The sequence below is a fragment of the Balaenoptera ricei genome, chromosome X (assembly GCF_028023285.1).
Source record: "Balaenoptera ricei isolate mBalRic1 chromosome X, mBalRic1.hap2, whole genome shotgun sequence".
NCBI classification, from domain to species: Eukaryota; Metazoa; Chordata; class Mammalia; order Artiodactyla; family Balaenopteridae; genus Balaenoptera; species Balaenoptera ricei.
In genome coordinates this window covers 18,669,688-18,688,191 of record NC_082660.1, presented here as the reverse complement: position 1 = coordinate 18,688,191, position 18,504 = coordinate 18,669,688, and the positions used below count along the sequence as shown (strand labels likewise).

Genomic DNA, 18,504 nt, shown 5'->3' with positions numbered 1-18,504 from the left:
CTGCTACAGGCATATATGGACATTTGCTACATAGTCAGAAACAACAATCACCACCACAGGGGTGAACCATGTACCCTTATAAAGAAAATAATGGAAGCGGGGCTGAGCTCAAAAGTACAAGTTTCCCTCACCTCACAGCATTGTCTTCTGGGCCTCTGTAAGATTGGGGGGGGGGGTCTTCTTTTAATTAGAAAAACAAGGGAGAGAATATAGGACATTAATGAAGCCATGTGGAATTCTAGAACTTAGAGAACGGAATGAAAGCCATCAAAAATACCCAGAGTTCACATTTTAAAATTAATAGTGCAAATTACTAAGAATCTTAACGGTTTTACACACAAGACAGTCTAGAAGATACAAACCAAGACTTAGGGAAATGCAAAGAGCTCAATGCACCAGTGTCTTCTGTTATCAGTCATTTCCTTTCCCAGTCTTAGGTTGACTTTCATTTACATATTGATCAGGTAAAAAGTCTAGATCATCTATAAAGTCTTAAGGAGAAAAAAACAAAAAACAAAAACAGCACCTGGATCCCTTCAGCTTCCTGTCAAGCTACTTGCAGACTTTCTCATCCTGAATTTGACTGCGGTCTGCGTTAATTGATAACCACTTATTACAGTGCTTCTCACAGTGGGGTCAGCTGACCGGCAGCATTGACATCCCCTGGGAGCTTGTCAGAAATGCTATTTGGGGTGCTGCCCCAGACCTGCTGCAGCAGAAACTCTGGAAGTGAAGCACGGCCATCTGGATCACTGCCTGCCGGTTCACACTGCTTATGCTGCCCAAGGGTTCTGGGTCTTGGCCCCACAGAATCACCAGGGGGTGTTTGGAGAAACCGCGATGCCCAGTGGCCTCAATCTCTGGGGGGAGTGCCTGGGCATGGATTTTGTGAAGGCATTCCCAGGCAATTCTACTGTGCAGCTAGAGCTGAGAGGCACTGAATTCTAGCCCCCTCCTCAAAGATGCCAAAGGAGGAAAGAAAAAAACCAGGACACCACCCCACCACCGCCCTTTACACACACATCCACCCACACACACAAACACACATCCCCCCCCCCACACACACACTGCTGAAGTGCTCAGACCTGGAGGAGCACTCAAGGCCGCCTCACCTGCCGTTTTTGTTTATGTAGGTCGCTAAATAGCCATGGTCCTGCCAGGTGTGCACCGACTCCGTCATCCCCCGCTCCTGGAAAATGGACTGGAGGCCTTTCAGAATGGTCTCACCATCAGCTGGAGAACAGGGGGAGAAGGCAAGATGGTCAGAGTGAAACATTCAGAAGCAAAGCCAGCGAGGCACAGTTTGATGAATGAACTTTTAAGAAAACCTGAACAGAGCTGCCAGCGTCGTTTATTGCCTTTGTCATGAACGTTCTGAACCCTACAAGGAGAGGCTTCAGATTACCAGGGAACAAAATAAGAATGGCAACACCAACCACAAAATAGCTGTGCCAAAAATGCAGACAGATATTCAGCAAACTAGAAATAGCCTAACAAAATATTCAGGCTAGCCAGAAACCAGAAATACAAACACAATAAAAGACATTCCACTTTAGCTTAAGTAAGTTAATGAGAATACAAAGTACTAGAAAAAGAATTCCATCCACTGTTGATGGGTATCATAAACGACTTCAAAACTTTTGGCTTTGTGTTCCAGGTGTTCTACAATAAGGATGGCTTGCTTTTATTATTGGAAAAAATAAATGGCGCCACTCAGTAACCTATCTCTAACTGGTAGAAACTGAACAACAATTCAATATGGTACAAGCTGCTAGCCGTTGTGACCCCATCTCCCATCCCACCCCCTGCTACCAAAGTGGAGCTCAGGTCAAGGACTGAGGTCAAGGTTACAGAAATTGCATTAACCGCTGTAGGTTCACTTGAAGCCACAATCTTCAAGAACATCCATCATTATGATATTTAGGTAAAAACAAAATGCAATTTATTCTTATCTAGTTGTATGTGCAAAAGTACTCACTCCTTGAGAAGGGTAAGATAAAGAACCAAGATGAGACAAAAGGAATTAGTGAGTACTGTCTCAGGAGCCCTCCACAGGCTGGTGCTTTTTCCACATGAAGGAAAAGAGTAGGGGCTGCAAAGCATCAAAACAAAGCATCCCTGTGACCTGAACCGAGGGCAAAAGAAAAAAAAACAAGATCCACAGCTGACCACAGTGTGGTTTCACAAGAAAATTACACTAGAATTCCTTCCATAAACTAAGGAGTGTCAAAACAGACTGGAAGGATTTCCTCAATCTACGCAGGAGTCCATCTCCAATGACATCTGAACTATGCTCCCAACACCTTCTGGTGCACGATAAGAACGAAGGCCACAAACCGGGTTCAGAGGCCAAACTGGGCAGCACATGTGTCTTATTCTGGCCTACGCAGACATTTTTAAAAATGTAAATTGCCACTTAAAAAGCAGATGATTTCATCCACCCCAACTGTCGTTGGTGGAATAGTGGCCCCCAAAAGATACGTCCACACCCTAAGCCCCAGAACTTGGGAGTGCGACCTGATTTGGAAAAGGGTTTTTGCAGATGTAGTTAATTTAAGGATCTAGAGATGGATCATCCTGGAGCATCCAGGTGGGTCCTAATTCCAGTTAAGTCCTTATTAGAGACTGAGGCCTAGAAGACACAGGGGGGAGGGGGAGGGGGGAGGGGGGAGGAGGAGGGGGGAGGGGAGGAGGGGGAGGGGGGAGGAGGGGGAGGGGGGAGGAGGGGGAGGGGGAGGAGACAACACGACAACAAAGGTAGAGACTGGCGTGAAAATGGCCACAAGCCAAGAACACGTGGAGCCAACAGAAGCTGGAAGAGGGAAGCAAGGACTCTCCCCTAGAGCCCTTAGAGGGAGTAAGTGTGGCCCTGCTGATACTCTGTTTTCAGACTCTAGCCTCCAAAACTGGGAGAGAACACGTTTCTGTAGTTTTACGTCACCCAGTTTACAGTACTTTGTTACAACAGCCCTGGCCGACTAATATACCCACCAAAAGTCCTATTTTAACTCTGCTTAACAAACAAAAGCAAATGGAGTAGCAAAAATGGCAGTGAAGGAGTAGTGATTTTTTTAATCTTCTCAACCTCCAAACACGGAGCAATTAGGATAGCACAACCAAACCTCACAGACAACATTTAGAACAAAACTAAATGACAGACTGCATCCCCAAACAGCACACCAGGAGTAGGTAGAGACAAGTAGCCCCGGCCCAGAGACCTGGTGGGGTACCAGCAAGTGTGAGAGAAGTGAGCAGAGCGAAGGGAATGCAACCCCCCATAAAAATACCAACAGGGGTTCACCCAAGAGGGAGGCAGCGAGCGTCCAGCAGGCCGCGGGGGCCTGGGCAGGGTCGAAGAGCGTGGGGGGAGCCACGCCCTGTGCCCGGCCAAAATGACCTGAGGCCCCTTCAGGAAGAAGCCCCGCATCGGGAAGGGACCACCGGAGCAGCGCCCACACCGCCGCCCCACCCGAGCACAAGCACCGCCCAGCACAAGCAGCGGCCTCCTGTCTCATTTGGGTCTCCCTCGTTCCCAGCAAAACTGTGCCTTTGGGAAACTCATTTGGCAAAGAATAATCTAGCTGGCTTTGCTACTCTGGAACTGGTTTCAGGAAGTTAAAAGGGGGAGGCCTGAATTATATCCCCCAGAACTGTGGTTTTAAGACTGAATTCAGCCCCTGAAAAAAATTTCAATTTCAAACTTGATACAAAGAACTGACCTCGTTCCATTTGTGTTTGTCAACGAAGCCTGGTGGGGTCGGGCCACCGTGGAAGTGACTGAGCTGCGGGGCGGTGGACACAAGTGCGCCCAGCAGTACTTGAATTGTGACTAGGAAAGCCACTATGCAATTATTCAATCCCTCCCTGGCCAGAACAGATGTTTTCTGTTTTGAAAGTGTATAAAACAAATCATCACTCCCGGTAAACGGCCTCAAGACCAGGTTCAGCTGGCACATCACAAAACAGGACACAAAACCCCCATGCTGGTGAAGAGGGCTGTGCAGGCAGGGCCACCCTGCGGATCGCTGGCCAGGCTGTGCACCGAATGAGGGCCCTGGAGCTGAGCTGGAGCAAACTCTGTCCCCTGGGCAGGAAAAGGGGGTGTCTTTGTCTGATACACGCAAAGCCCTTGACTGCTGGCCAAGCCCAGCGTGGCGACCATCCCCGTTTTCAAACTGGCACAATTAGCAGAAAGGCACTGAGTGGGCTAATGGAGGCCCTCCAGCCAGGTTTCAAACTGAAGGAAAACACATTACAAAAGAGATCCAGTTTAGTGTTCCCTTATTCCTATACTGTGGGCTTACACCCCCAGTTCAGTACAAACAGCCCGGGTCTGAATGATCCTGCTGGCTGTCGCCACCGCTCAGTCCCTGTGGCCAGAGTGTGCCGGCCCTGCCAGGGACATGGGGACCATGCCGTTCTGCCCACTGTTCACCTCACTTCATATTCACCTTCCTCCTGACCTGGGGGCTCCCCTGTCACCCAAGCTGCTCCCAGCCCTTGGAGAGGACTCCAGAAAGCAGAGCTGGAGCTGAAACAACTACCTAGCATCTCTTTTCCAGAACCAAGGTTTTAAGATGAAAACTGGAAGAAACCAAAGAAATGAGATCCACTAGCCTTAACAAGGTAGCTTCCTTGGTCATCTTGATCTCAAGTGTTCAACAAATGTTTTGTGGGTAAATGAAAATCTCATCTAGCTAAATTAATCATCCTTATTCCTGTATCTCTGCAGAGCCTCTGGAACACCTAGACCAGTGGTTTTCAATCCTAGCTGTGCATTATAACCACCTGGAGAGTTATAAAACTTCTGATGCCACATCCTAGACCAATTAAAGAAAAATCTGCGGGTGGAACCCAGGCAACACTTTTTTAAAGCTCCCTGGGAAATTCTAATGTGCAGCCACGTGTGAGAACCACTGATCTAAACCACTAGATAAAAAAAGAAAAATAAACCCCCACTAACTCCAAGCTAACTACACTCCAGTCACCAAAAGGTTATAGAAAATATTCAACACAACAGGAGGCCTGAAAAAAGTCCAAACTCCCTGCCAGCTATAGCCACAGGTAACCCATGACAGGCCCCCAGAAAATGCTCTGAAATTAATTATCCAATTTCAACCTTTATGCCTGTCTAGTAAGGAGCACGTAACACGACCAAACAAAATGGGCTTGCTCTATCAGGGTTCCTCGACGCGGGTTGAAAATACAGTGTAAATGACTTTCCTGTTCCTTACGGGACTTTTGATAATCCCAGCCATACCCACTAAATACAAGAAGAGCCTGCCTTTGTTAAAATAAAAAAAAAAAGACCCCACACCCCAATTTCCCAGGGGCAGAAGGGAGGCGGGCAATGCAGTCCCTTGAGAACTACTAGATGCTCTACACATGCGTGAGCAGGAGCCTGGGGTCAGAGCGCACCCAAATTTGGGAACACAAAATAGAGATGCCTAAGTGCCTATGAATCAGAAAATATGAAAATAGATTCAATGCTAAAAGAGATATAAGCACACTGCTTTCAGGTAGACATGGTAATCTAAACTAGGCTAATAAAATGTTGCTTGGCACAACTTCTTAGAAAACTCTGCCCAGGCAAGAATGATGTGCAACTAGTGAAGCACTCAGAGCCTTCCAAAGTGCTCAGAAACACAGAGACCTGTCCCAGGGCGAATGTGTCCTTTGTCCAATGGGCAACTCAGTGTCCTCGTTTCCAGACCACTGCCCACTTTGTGTGTGTTTATTCAACAATAACTTAAGAAGAATCAACTTGGAGGTCTATTGGAGGTCTAGTCCAAATTAAATATACCACTGTCAAAAGAAGACAAGGGAAGACAAGGTTTCATCTCCCTGCCTCATTTTGTCCCAGGGATCCATTTATAGGGCTCTCTTGGAGAATGAACCTCATTCCTCTGACCCTGGCCATCAGCTCCAGACAGCCGAATCCCAAACCTGTACATCCAGCTGCAACCTGCCTCTCACCCAAATGCTCACCACACTGTCCAGACTTCCCCACTCCTTCCCACCAATGGTTAATACCCCTCTGCCACTTAAGATCCCCCTTAACGGTCCCCTGAAGCTTCTCCCACAAGTCCCCCACCACAGCCTCTCTGCACCACTCAAACTCACTGGCCTCACTTACAGACCTCATTTCATCAAACATAAAATGGAGGCACCACTTCACAGGGTTCCTATAAGGAAGCCAGCACCAATGTTCGAGCTCTCCGTCCCTCACAGTCAGGCACTGCCATTTAATCATTACCCATCAGGTGGGCAGCCCTGTGGACATAAGTAGATTAGCTGTGCCCCCCAACCTTACTAGCCCAAGTAGAAAAGAGAGTCCCACCCAATAAAAATCTATACCAGGCGCCCTGCTTCAGTTAGATTCCCTCTTCCTCAGCTTCAAGAGGTTAAAATACTGTAACCTCCTTAACTAAGTGAATTCCACTAGAGAGGCTGCCCTCAGGAAATAAGCAATTCTCACACTTCCAGAAAAACTCTGGGACTCTCCACCCCGTGACCATGACTTGTGCCTTTAAGTCTTTTCCAACTTCAAACACTTCAACTAAGAAAACTCTGGACATAAAGTATGAGGGCTTTAAGCTACACAATGCCAAGTCTCTGCCGCTGCAGGGTCATCACCCTGCACCAGCTGCGGGCCAGAGCCACACTAGTCCCCTCTGCAAAATTAGGTGGCTGCATTCCTCTCTGCTCTCTCACATTTAAGCAGCACCTGGCTTATAAAATTAGAAGATGAATTTCTATTCTTGCTAAACGTTATCTTTATATGCGCTGGAAATGCCACACTTCACACCATCAAGGACCACCTCCCCCCCAGTTGTACTGTCTCCTAGGTCTCTCTCTCCCACAAAGCTCGGGCAATTTAAGCTCCAACAGGTGGTTAATTATTCCCATGGTTGCACCATGCCCAAGTGGTGAGGCCCAAAACCCAGCCTCCTTCCATCCCACCTCCCACTCCCCAGACCCTGGAATTTCCAGAGCCCCCTGATGTGCCTCCTCCATGCACACTTCCCATTTACCATCCAGGTCAGAGGCCCCACCCCTCCTCCCGCCTCCCCCTCTCAGAGATCTGCGCTCAGTGGGAAGATGGCCCCGAAGCTGTTGGCAGATCCGTTTGCAGCTCCCTGCAAGGGGAAACATAAATGCAGGTATCCTTTCCCAAAAACCCCAGACTCTCATGTCACAGAACCTATGAGCCAGGCTTGGGTTGTGCAGTTTACCAGCTTTCTGGTCTTCTCAACAGACCCCTAAACCTAAAAGAGGAAGATAAGGAAAATGGACTCCAAATACAGTTTGAACTCATTCAAGTATCTGCTTTAAAAATCCTCTCAGATATTCTCATCTTCACAGTGGTGTGTTCACAGGACAGTATGCATTGGTCAAAACTCAGAACTGTACACTGGGGACTTCCCTGGTGGCGCAGTGGATAAGAATCCACCTCCCAATGCAGGGGACACGGGTTCGAGCCCTGGTCCGGGAAGATCCCACATGCCGTGGAGCAACCAAGCCCGTGCGCCACAACTACTGAGCCTGCGCTCTAGAGCCCGCGAGCCACAACTACTGAAGCGCACGCACCTAGAGCTTGTGCTCCGCAACAAGAAAAGCCACCGCAATGAGAATCCCGCGCACCACACGGAAGAGTAGCCCCCGCTCGCCACAACTAGAGAAAGCCCGCGCGCAGCAACAAAGACCCAACGCAGCCAAAAATAAATGAATAAATAAATAAAAATTAAAAAAAAAAAACGTACAACCAGCATCCTACTTAATGGTAATAGACTGAATGCTATCAGTAAGGAGGCAAGGATGTCTCAATAAGGCCTAGAGGTCAAGATGTGCCCAAGGTTACATACACATTTAAGGCCTGTAAGTGGTAGAGCTAAGAGCTAGGATCCAAACTCAAGCAGCCGGGCTCCAAAGATCCAGTGCTTTTAATCATGACACTGTGTTGCCCCCTGATTAGTTAAATATGGGACAATAAGCCATTTGTCCCAGACACCAAAACATCAACAGGTTATCTACTTGTGATAAGATGAGAGATCTGGGTTTCCCCCTTTCTATTTCCCTACACCCTGCAGGTAGTCTAAAATGAGCACATAACTTAAACAAAAACATGTAAAAAGACAAATGCATAAACCATTATTTGAACAGCTTCTGGAGTTTCTTCAAGCAAAGCCATATCCTTCATCAAAAGAAAAAAATATACATGGGAACTCTTAAACAAAAACCATTCACAAAATGCCTTTTTTTTTTTTTTTAAGACCTATCATATTCCAAAGGGAATAAACTGATAGTAAGCTCTTTTTCTCTCCAACCTAGACAAACCCCACTTAGGAACACTTGGACTGACAGGCCCATGATCCCCTTCCTCACAATCCCAGAACAACTGGGCCACTTAGCTGCAGCATTAAACAGTTCAAAAATTCAGTGTTAAACCATTTATAAAACCTACACCACTACTGTTTCCCCAAGTGTGATCCATGGCACTGGTTCTAAGAAAAAGGGTCCCAAGAGTAAGTCATAGGATGTAATGTACAGCATGGTGACTATAGTTTTAATACCGTACTGCATATGTGAAAGTTACTAAGAGTAGGTGTTAAAAGTTCTCATCACAGGAAAAAATAATTTTCAACCTATGTATGGTGACAGATGTTAACTAGACTTATTGTGGTGATCATTTCACAACACATACAAGTATCGAATTACGATGCTGTAATTAGTTGTAGCCTGCAACTAATACAATATTATGTGTCAGTAACACCTCAATAAAAAAAAGAGAAAGGGCCCCATGTTGAACCCAGTTTGAGAAATCTTCTAATATTTTCTAGAAATTCAGAATGCCCATTATCCTATCGGTCTTGCTTGACCACTGTGATCTGCAGTCCTTCAGAAGAGACAATTTGGTGCTAAATGTAACAGTATCCTAGAAGTTGCTCAGGATTCTCACAGGAGAAATTTCCATTCCAGGGAAAACAGTCATGCAACACAAACCCATGGAAGTGTTATCTTAAAAATCAAAATGTCTTCATAAAATTCTGCTTTAGTAACTTAGAGAGGTCCTTTAAGTAGACCAACCTTCAAATCACATGCCAACCCTTTATTTTCTGCCTCTTCTTCTGCCAGCAGAACTTGCCTTATCTTTCAGTAAGTGAAATTCACACCTCTTTATAACAGATCATCTTTACCCACTGGCACAATTTCAAAGTACTCAGCGCTAAGTACTGCAATTAGTGTTAAGTGTTTCATGTATCATTTGACACTCTTCCAAACATTTTATTGGACATCCCACCCAACAACACAGTGTGTGGGATATTGGTATCACTGGTGCCTTCACGCAAAGGGCGAAATTAAGGTACATGGGAAACTACCCAGAGGGTCAAGTCAGCTCAGGAACCCAGAACATGCTCCTGGCTCTTACCAGCTCCTTTTGACTTTGCCACTTAGCCCATGAATGCCTTTGATCACAAGTGCGGCCACTAACTCAGGGGCTCATTCCAGAACACAGGTGACATCATCAGTTTAACGAACTGCAGGCCCACCACAACTTTGGGCTCCAGAGTTGCCTTTTTCCTGGGGTCTGGAAAAATGCCCAGTCGTAAGGGTTTAAAAGAGCATTTGTGCAATGGTTTACATACTTGGCTGGCAGAATTCAACTGAGGAGGTTTCCTGACTTTTCAAAAGAACTGAGCCTGTAATTAAACTACCATGAAATGGTGGTTGGAGCCGCAGCACACACCAGCAGGCTTAGGTTACAACTGCAGTGAAATGGTGGATTAAAACGCGCAGAGCATGCGTGACTCCAAAAACTAAACTCAATAATAGCTTTCTTGAACACGTTTTTAAACAGAGGCCCAACCACAATCCAGTAACTTTCGAGCTAATCCTTACGTGCCAAGGGTTAGTATAAACACGGTGGTCTCAATTCAAATTATAAAGCCCGTAATGCCAAATCTTACCCAGGGTCCCAAGTCCAACACCAAAAGCTCTAACTTTTCAAAGCTATGAGAGACCACAGCACTTCAGTCTACCTCCCAAGAAGGTAGGGAAGGCCTTTGAATGCTGATTCAAATATGGCCAATTTCATTATACAATTAAGAGGATACAAAGATTCCAGGACTTCCCTGGTGGTCCAGTGGTTAAGAATCAGCGCGTCCACTGCAGGGGGCACAGGTTTGATTCCCTGGTGGGGGAACTAAGATCCCACATGCCAGGCAGGGAGGCCAAAAAAAAAAAAAAAAAAAAAAAAGAGGATACAAAGACTCCAAATTGGTAACTCCTCCAGTGCAAAACAAAACTGGCTTTCCCCCACAAAAACAAAACAGACAAAACACCCTAAAGACAAATCATCTACCAGTTGCTTATTAAATTGGAAAACACTCTTTTTAAGAAACATCACCTGCAGAGCTTCAGATTACTTGAAAAAATACCTCCCTTGTTAGCTGGGGTGGGGTGATTGTTCCTAAATGCCTGGATTATGGAATCAATTTCTAAAACAGCTGTTATCCCTTCCAAAGCATTTAAAACAATAGAGAACTACCAAGTAGGAACTAGATGAGGCTTTTTGATATAAAGCACAAACTAATTTTACCATATACCACCTCTACAGGTTTAAAGACAGAGGTATAACTGCGGAACTATATTCTAAAAAACCATTAAGGTTTACACAATTTTTTAATGGCAAGCTCACAAAATGAATTCCCAGCAATGTGCAATTATTCAGCCTGGGGTCAAATAGAGCATGATCAGTGCAATTAAGAATCTTGCAGAGTTGGGGAAAAGGGAGTTTTTTTTTAAATCCCAACAAAGCAAAGGAGCATGCCAAATGTAGGCAGACTCTAACAAGGGACCTCCCCCAAGCAATCCAGAAAACATTTTCAAAGACAATTAAGGTATGAGAGAACACCTACGTCACACAGAAAAATACCTTCCCCAGAGCTGTTAGAAAATTCTGAGTCCAGGTTCTACTTGGAAGCACAAGGAGTGTGAGACTCAAGTGTGTGTTGGGTGAGGATGGAGAATCGGGTAGAAATGGACCTTCATGGACCTTGGAAGTGCTGATAAGGAGTTTCAACTTCATCTGTAGAGTAATGAGGACTCACAGGAGGGCTTTTAAATGGGAAAAGGGACAGGGATCTGTTGCGTTTCTGTTGACTGAGCCCTTCCCAAACAAGGGAGGGAGACAAGTAGGGAGACTGTGGCCAAGGGCTGTAGCCAGGAAAAAGGTGAGCAAGGAATCTGAGAGGGCAGCAGGTAGAATCCATAGGACTTAATGACGTGGATGGGTGCCTCGAAGGTTTCTGATACACGGGGCTTTTTTGTTTTTAATGAGGATCCTATTATACTGGTTCTCATATAATCAGCATCAGAATTGCTGGGAGGAAAGCTGGTTAAAAATGTAAATTCCAGGTACTACCCTCCCCTCAAAGACTGTGATTCAAGTCAGTCTAGAGTGGGGCCCACGCATGCATTTTCCCATTCATCAGCCGCCCAAGGTTTCATCGTTAAAGCGGGTGTGGGTGTTCTCTATCACAGTGGTGGATAAAGTGTGATGGGACAATCATAATGCTGAGGGCGTAGGGAGAAAGCTTTTTCTACTCTTGAACAAAAGAACAAAAAAGCTAGATGCAATCAAAACTTGTTTAGGTTTTATGCTTATAGTTATAGCTATTTAAAATACACGAAGGTGGGCTTCCCTGGTGCTGCAGTGGTTGGGAATCCGCCTCCCAGTGCAGGGCACACGGGTTCAAACCCTGGTCCAGGAAGATCCCACATGCCGCAGAGCAGCTGGGCCCGTGCGCCACAACTACTGAGCCTGCGCTCTAGATCCCGCGAGCCACAACTACTGAGCCCACGTGGCACAACTACTGAAGCCGGCGCGCCTGGAGCCCGTGCTCCACAGCAAAATAGGCCACTGCAATGAGAGGCCTGCGCACCTCAACGAAGAGTGGCCCCTGCTCACCGCAGCTGGAAAGGGCCCGCGCGCAGCAACAAAGACCCAATGCAGCCAAAATAAATAAATAAAATAAATTTAAAATACACGAAGACAGTGGGAGGGAGACGCAAGAGGGAGGGGATATGGGGATATATGTATACATATAGCTGATTCACTTTGTTATACAGCAGAAACTAACACAACATTGTAAAGCAATTATACTCCAATAAAGATGTTAAATTAATTAATTAAGTAAGTACATGAAGATGATATGCTTCCGCCAGAAAGGAGCTCAATAAATACATGGAAGAGCGGGAGCTTGGTGGAGAGGTCCAAGATGGTTCAGGAAATGGGGGGGGGGGGGTCACCTGAAGCCACAGGCTTTGCTCGGTAGGAAGTGCTAACTGGCCCCAGTGCAAACCTCAGGGGAAGGTAAGGCCCATCCTCCTTCCCTGCACCACGGACACTTCCAAAAAGAACCAGGGAAATTTTGCTGATGATTTGTCATCCAGATCACTGCAACAACCTGGCTAGAACTTACACCAGGGATTCTCTACCCCAGCACCACAGATATGTTGGCTTGTCAATGCTGTGCACTGTAGGATGTTTAAAATCACCCCTGGCCTACTAGATGCTGGTAGCACCTCCCAAGGTGAAGAGACAAAAAAGGTCTCCATATAGTGATAAACTGGGGGGGGGGGGGGGGGGGGGACACGCAGCCATTGCCTTAACTAAGAGGCTTCATGGTTGTGGAATTAACAAAGGACTTGGAATCAAATAGACAGGGCTTTGAATCACAGGTAGCCCACTTAAAAGGAGAAAAACTTCAATGGGCCTATTTATTCATCTTTAAAATGGGGATAAAACCCACCATAGGGCTGTTGTGAGGATTACATAAAATAATGTGTTATGCGCTTAGGGCAATGCGTAGCCCAGGAAGCAATTAGTAAACACTGGCTTTTTTGTTTTCAAAAAGATGTTTTGAAGAAGTGGGGACATTTGCTTACAGCTTTGGCCTGAGTGGAAACCTCCTCCCAAAAGGAACAATATAGAGAAATGACAGTCCCAGTTCTCTCTCCAGCTCCTGGGGGGCCTGAACCTGGGGTCTATGGACTCCCAAGGGCCAGGGGACACAATTCAGGGGCTCTGTGAACATGGATGGCAAAAAGTATACATCCTTATTTTCACTAATTGAAACTTAGCATTTTTTTCAATTATGCTTGTAAAACCACACATTATCAACTACCTGGCCATTGTCACAACAGAAGCACAGCTTTTCCTGATCAAATGACAGCTGAAGTACTGATTTTCTCGGCTCTACTCCGAAATTACGGAAATTTGGAAATTATGAGGCCTGCAGCTAGACTGTATTTTAATGTGTTATGAAAGAAGCACATATTACTATTTACTATGTCACATATTAGGGGTTTTATTTTGAGAATGTTATTTTAAATAAATGGGTTATTTTATGCATTTAAAATTCTTATTCTGAGAAGCGCTCCACAGGCTTCCCCAATGAGGGCCAAAGGCACACAACTTAAGAACCCTTACCCTCAACATTTTTCAGCTAAGCCCATAATTCCCAAGCAGGCTTATGGTTTTTTTGTTGTTGTTTTGTTTTGGGTTTTTTTTTTTTTTTTTTTGGCAGCGCCGCGCACTTGTGGGGTCTCAGTTCCCCGACCAGGGACTGAACCTGGGCCATGGCAGTGAAAGCCCAGAATCCTAACCACTAGGCCACCAGGGAACTCCCGTGTCCTTAATTTACTAAATAAATTTCTGTTATAAAACTAATTTGTTAATTTGAATGACACAAGTCACTCTGTTTCCCTACGTAAACTATAACTCAGTGATCCAAAGGACAGACACAACAGCATCAGTCACATCTCCTCACTCAGGACCCATCCTCTTAATTCTAAAGGTAAACGTGTGCCTTGTTTTCCCCTAGTGGACTTGAACTAGCTTTCCACCTTTATCATAACATCAATCAGGTCCATTTAACCAGTACTTCTCAAACATCTATGATGTATCAGAACTGTGTCCAGGATACAGACCCTGGAGGTCACCCTTCAAAGACACTCCCAGCCCGGGGAAGAAATGGACATGGAAAGGAAGACTGCAACCCTACCCTTCCAGGGTGGGCAGAGGTCGTGCGTACCTCACTCGGTCTACGCAGAACACTCGCTGGCTGCCTAGCATAAACAAACCACGTGTCCTCCACCTGCCCAGAGATGCTCAAGCTATACTAATGTGGGACATGTTTATTCTTGCTAGCCTCAGGCTGAGAAGTCACAAAATGTTTTCTGGGCTCAAGAGCCTTCACAGTCCAATACTTCACTTATGAGAGGATCAAAGGTGAGATTTTTTTTCAGCAGAAATTAAAATTTCCTGAGTTACCTCATCAGCCAGAACTAAACAGGCACCGCCAGGCCCAACCTATAATTGCCCTCAGTGGCCCAGTGGCTGCTGGGTACTAGCTGGCTTGCACTGGTAACCAAGTTATACAGAATCGCAACATAACATAACTAAGTGGTTCAAGTTTAATTCCATTAAAATCACATCATGGAACTGGAGCATGAGGAAGGATTACTGACAAATGAGAAAAAGAACATAATTCCAGGCTCCACAGGCATTTGACTCACCCTTGAGTCACATCCAATACTCACATGCCAAGAGTAATGCCTTTTGACTCATTATTATCAATTAAAATAAATGTTTTTGAAGACCTCACAGGTGGTAGACTTCTCACCAAGTGCCCCTTAATGAAAACCAAAAACAGATCCTAGTTTAGCCAGATCCCCTTATTCTACAAGGGTGGATACCTACAGACAGCAAGGGCATCATGCCTCCCCCCAAAATCAAGTGATGGGGGGAATACAATAAGAATCAGGGTCCTCTTACTCCCAAAACAGTTCTGTAGGGACTCAAGATCTAATACAGATGCATACATACATGTCCCCTTAGGATCTCTTTCTAGAATGTTCACCTTGTCATCAAAACTTTCTCATCTTTGAAAACAAAAAACAAAAAACTTTCTCATCTTGAAGATCAACAATCTGGGAATTAAGAGTAACTGGCTGGGGGACTTCCCTGGTGGCGCAGTGGTTAAGAATCCGCCTGCCAATGCAGGGGACATGGGTTCGATTCCTGGTCCGGGAGGATCCCACATGCCACCGTGCGCCACAACTACTGAAGCCCGCGCGCCTAGAGCCCGTGCTCCGCAACAAGAGAAGCCACCGCAATGAGAAGCCCGCGCACCACAACAAAGAGTAGCCCCCGCTCACCTCAACTAGAGAAAGCCCGCGCGCAGCAACGACGACCCAACGCAGGCAAAAAAAAAAAAAAAAAATAGTGACTGGGAATTCTCAATTTTTTTATTTTTTACTTTCTCTTCACACGACTAAATTATTTAGATGCCACTTCCACACCTCGCCAACTTCGAGCCCGCCAGCTTCTCCTGCTCCCTTCCAAACTGCACGTCCATGGTTCTCTCTCCCTCCCTAGCCAGTGCCTGCCCAAAACGTTCAAGTTCTCTCACTTTTTCTTCATACAATTAAGGGAAGGTTTTCCCGGCTTCTACAACAGAATACAGAAGTCCATTGGGAGCAACCATTTCAACAGACAACACCTGAATTTAGCTGAAAGCTGTTTAAGGCTTCAGGCAAGGACACTCAGGCTGAGGGAAGGGCCAGAATCTTCCGGCCTCATCGATACCCTCCTTAGAGCCTGGAAAACCCACACTCAATAAGCACAGGTGAGCGCTCACACAAGACTGCCACCAGAAACTCAACTCAGCAGCTGAGTGGCCTTGAACCACTATTTCTTCCTCAAGCCTCACCCTCCCAGTGAAACTGGCAGGCTAATTACTCAAGAAAACCTTTTAGCCGGCTCCAATCACCATTTTATCTCCTGATTCTCCCCAGCCGCCTCCCTTCCCTCCAGCCTCACCTAAGAAAGGAGGGAACTAAGAAATGCTTTTTTCTCCTAGTCACTTCCCCACCACCCAAATACACTGATATTACTTCACAACCCTGTAGAGTTTTCCAGCAACTCCATTAACATTAAAAGCCCTGGGGGATGGGGGTGCCCAACGAAGTGCGCCCTACCCTTCCCCCTTTTTACCACAGGGAAGAAGCAGCTCAGACAGGTTGAGAAATAAAGCCAAAGTCACAAGCAGAGCCAATCAACACAGGACACAAAACTAGGTCTTGTCCAAATCCCTGAGGTCTTTTTTTTTTCCCCCTCATCTTATGCCTTCGAAAATCCTTTAAACTGGAGGAGAAAATGCAAAGTGATTACTCAGAAGTTTAAAAAAAGGGGCAGGGGAGAAAGAAAGTGTGAAAGTAATGTTTTCAATGGTAACAGAAAAGGTGGCTCCAGCCAACTGGAGGAAGACAGTGAAAAAGCAAGACCTGGGTGAGACGCTCCAAGTGGGACAAACCGGAAGCGCAGATTCAAGTCTGCGGCACTCACAGGTTTAAAAGCCACCAGAGGGACTTCCCTGGCGGTCCAGGGGTTAAGACTCCGCACGCCCAATGCAGGGGGCACGTGTTCGATCCCTGGTCGGGGAACTAAGATCCCGCATGCCGCTGGGCCCGGCAAAAAAAAAAAAAAAAATCCACCAGAAAAAAGACCAGCAGTCCTACCCCTCCCCCCTCCCCCCCTCCGCTTTAGACGCACCCAGGAAAAAAGGATGCAAAATACCCTTCCTCTCCACAATTTCTGCAGTCGGTCCGGACTTTTCCAGCCCTCTGTTCTGGCCGGCTCGCAGTCTCCCGAGCCTCCCCGATTCGGAGACTTAGAGTTCCCGCGCTGGGACTTCACCCCCCACCCCCCCAATAATAATATAATCATCGTTTCCTTTTCCCGTGCCCCGTCCCTTTCCGGGGGAATCTGTCTCCTACGCAGTCGGCTGAGAATTCTGCGAGCGCGGCGCGGTCCTGCCCCAGCCCCGGCTCGCACGAGGGGAGCCCCCACCCCCGGGGGAATTTACCCGCCTCGGGGAACGGGGAAAGCCCCAGGGGGGGCCGCGGCCACCCGGACTCTTCCTCCTGCGCCCAGGGCGCGAGGGGACCCCCGGCGGGGGCGGCCGAGCCCGAGTAGGGCGCGGGTGGGCGACCCGGGCCCCGGACGGCGGCCCGGTCGGGGTCGAGGAGGGAGCCGGCGCGGCCCCCCCGGGCCCCGTGCTGCCGCCGGGACGGAGCGCGGCGGGAGCAGGAGCGCGGCCTCCACGCGAGCGCCGGTGCAAGCGGCAGCCCGGGAGACGCCAGCGCCGGGGCCGGGGCCGCGCGGCCGTCCGCATTGTTCGGCCCGCGGCGCGCGCCCCGCCCGGCCCCGCCAGCCCCAACCCGCCCGGCGGCGGGAGCGACGGGGCAGGTGGCGGGCGCGCGCCCTCACCTTTGGCGCCGAGCATGAAGTCAAGGGTGCTGTGTCGTGCTGCTGCCATAGTGAGGCGAGGCCCTGGGCCATGCCTGGGGGAGGCGGCCGGGGAGACTGGGGGGCCGCGCGGCGTGTCAGGCTGCGGCCGGCGGGGAGTGCGCCGCGCCGGGGAGGCCGAGGGTAGGAGGTAGGAGGGACCGCCGGGAGCCACCCGGGGCGCGGGGGCGGGGTCGGGCCCGCCTCCGGGAGGGAGGAAGCGAGGACGCCCGCAGCCCCGGACTCCGAGCGCCGGGTGTGAGGCCGCGCTAAGGCAATGGTGGAAACGTGGGCGCCGTGCTCCCCGGCGTGCGTCACCAATGGCCGCGCCCCGCGCTGAGGATCGGGCGGGCGCTCCCGCCATCCGTTAGGTCACCTTAGGTTTAAACCACGCAGCACGACTTCCGGGGGGCCCACCCCCTGCACTTCCCCCAGACCGGCCCCCCGAGCCCAGGCCCCTCTGATTTCCTGGCCAAGCCAAGAAAATAAAATGCTGGGATCCACCCTGGAGTCTGAAAGTACTGCCGCCTTTTCCTTAACTCTTCAAATGCTACAACTTAATCTATTAGAATTGTCATTTCCATCATCTATAGCCAGGGCCGGCTCTGCGTTTCGGCACAGAACAGAAAGCTCTTGGGTATTCAAGTTAGTTGCCTACGTTTTTGCGAAAAATGGGAATGGGGAAGAAGCAAGTGAGAGGAAAACGTTGTTAATGTTGACTTGAGAAATTACAGCTTCTAGAGTTGCTCGTCCACCACTGATGTCTACATTCGTGGCAGTGAACCTTTTCGCTGTGAGCTTGTCTTTGACTTCGGGGTTGTAGCTGGTGATCAACAAGATGTGACAAAGGAGAGAACATCAGTGTCTGGGCACTAAAGCCCTCTTTATGACACTGACAGTATCACTGGGCAAATGCCTCCATCATCCCATCAGTCCTCTGTGCCTCTCTAGGCGTTCCCAGGCTCCTCAGGAATTGCTGTAATGGCTGGACAAAGTCTAGATCAGTGAACTCTTGTACCTCCACAAGGGCAGGAGGAACCTAGATATTAAGCTTAATCTCTCCTGCAAACAGTCCCTAGTGGCTGTTTTGCTGAGTCCTTCACCTTTCCACAGGAACTGGGCAGTGTCTTCAGAAGTGTCCTTTAATA

The 18,504-nt window shown here is 47.9% G+C and overlaps 1 protein-coding gene across 1 annotated transcript in view; it reads right to left on the bottom strand.

The window, feature by feature from the left end:
- Nucleotides 1–17,717, bottom strand: part of SMS (spermine synthase) — a 49,025-nt gene extending 31,308 nt beyond the window's left edge. Inside the window, exons 1-2 of the mRNA XM_059910177.1 lie at nucleotides 17,339–17,717; nucleotides 1,113–1,233 (exon numbers count right to left, since the gene is read on the bottom strand). Coding sequence (XP_059766160.1) covers nucleotides 1,113–1,233; nucleotides 17,339–17,387 — 170 coding nt within the window. The 5' untranslated portion in view covers nucleotides 17,388–17,717. The remainder of the gene's footprint in view (nucleotides 1–1,112; nucleotides 1,234–17,338) is intronic.
- Nucleotides 17,718–18,504: the final 787 nt, after the last annotated feature.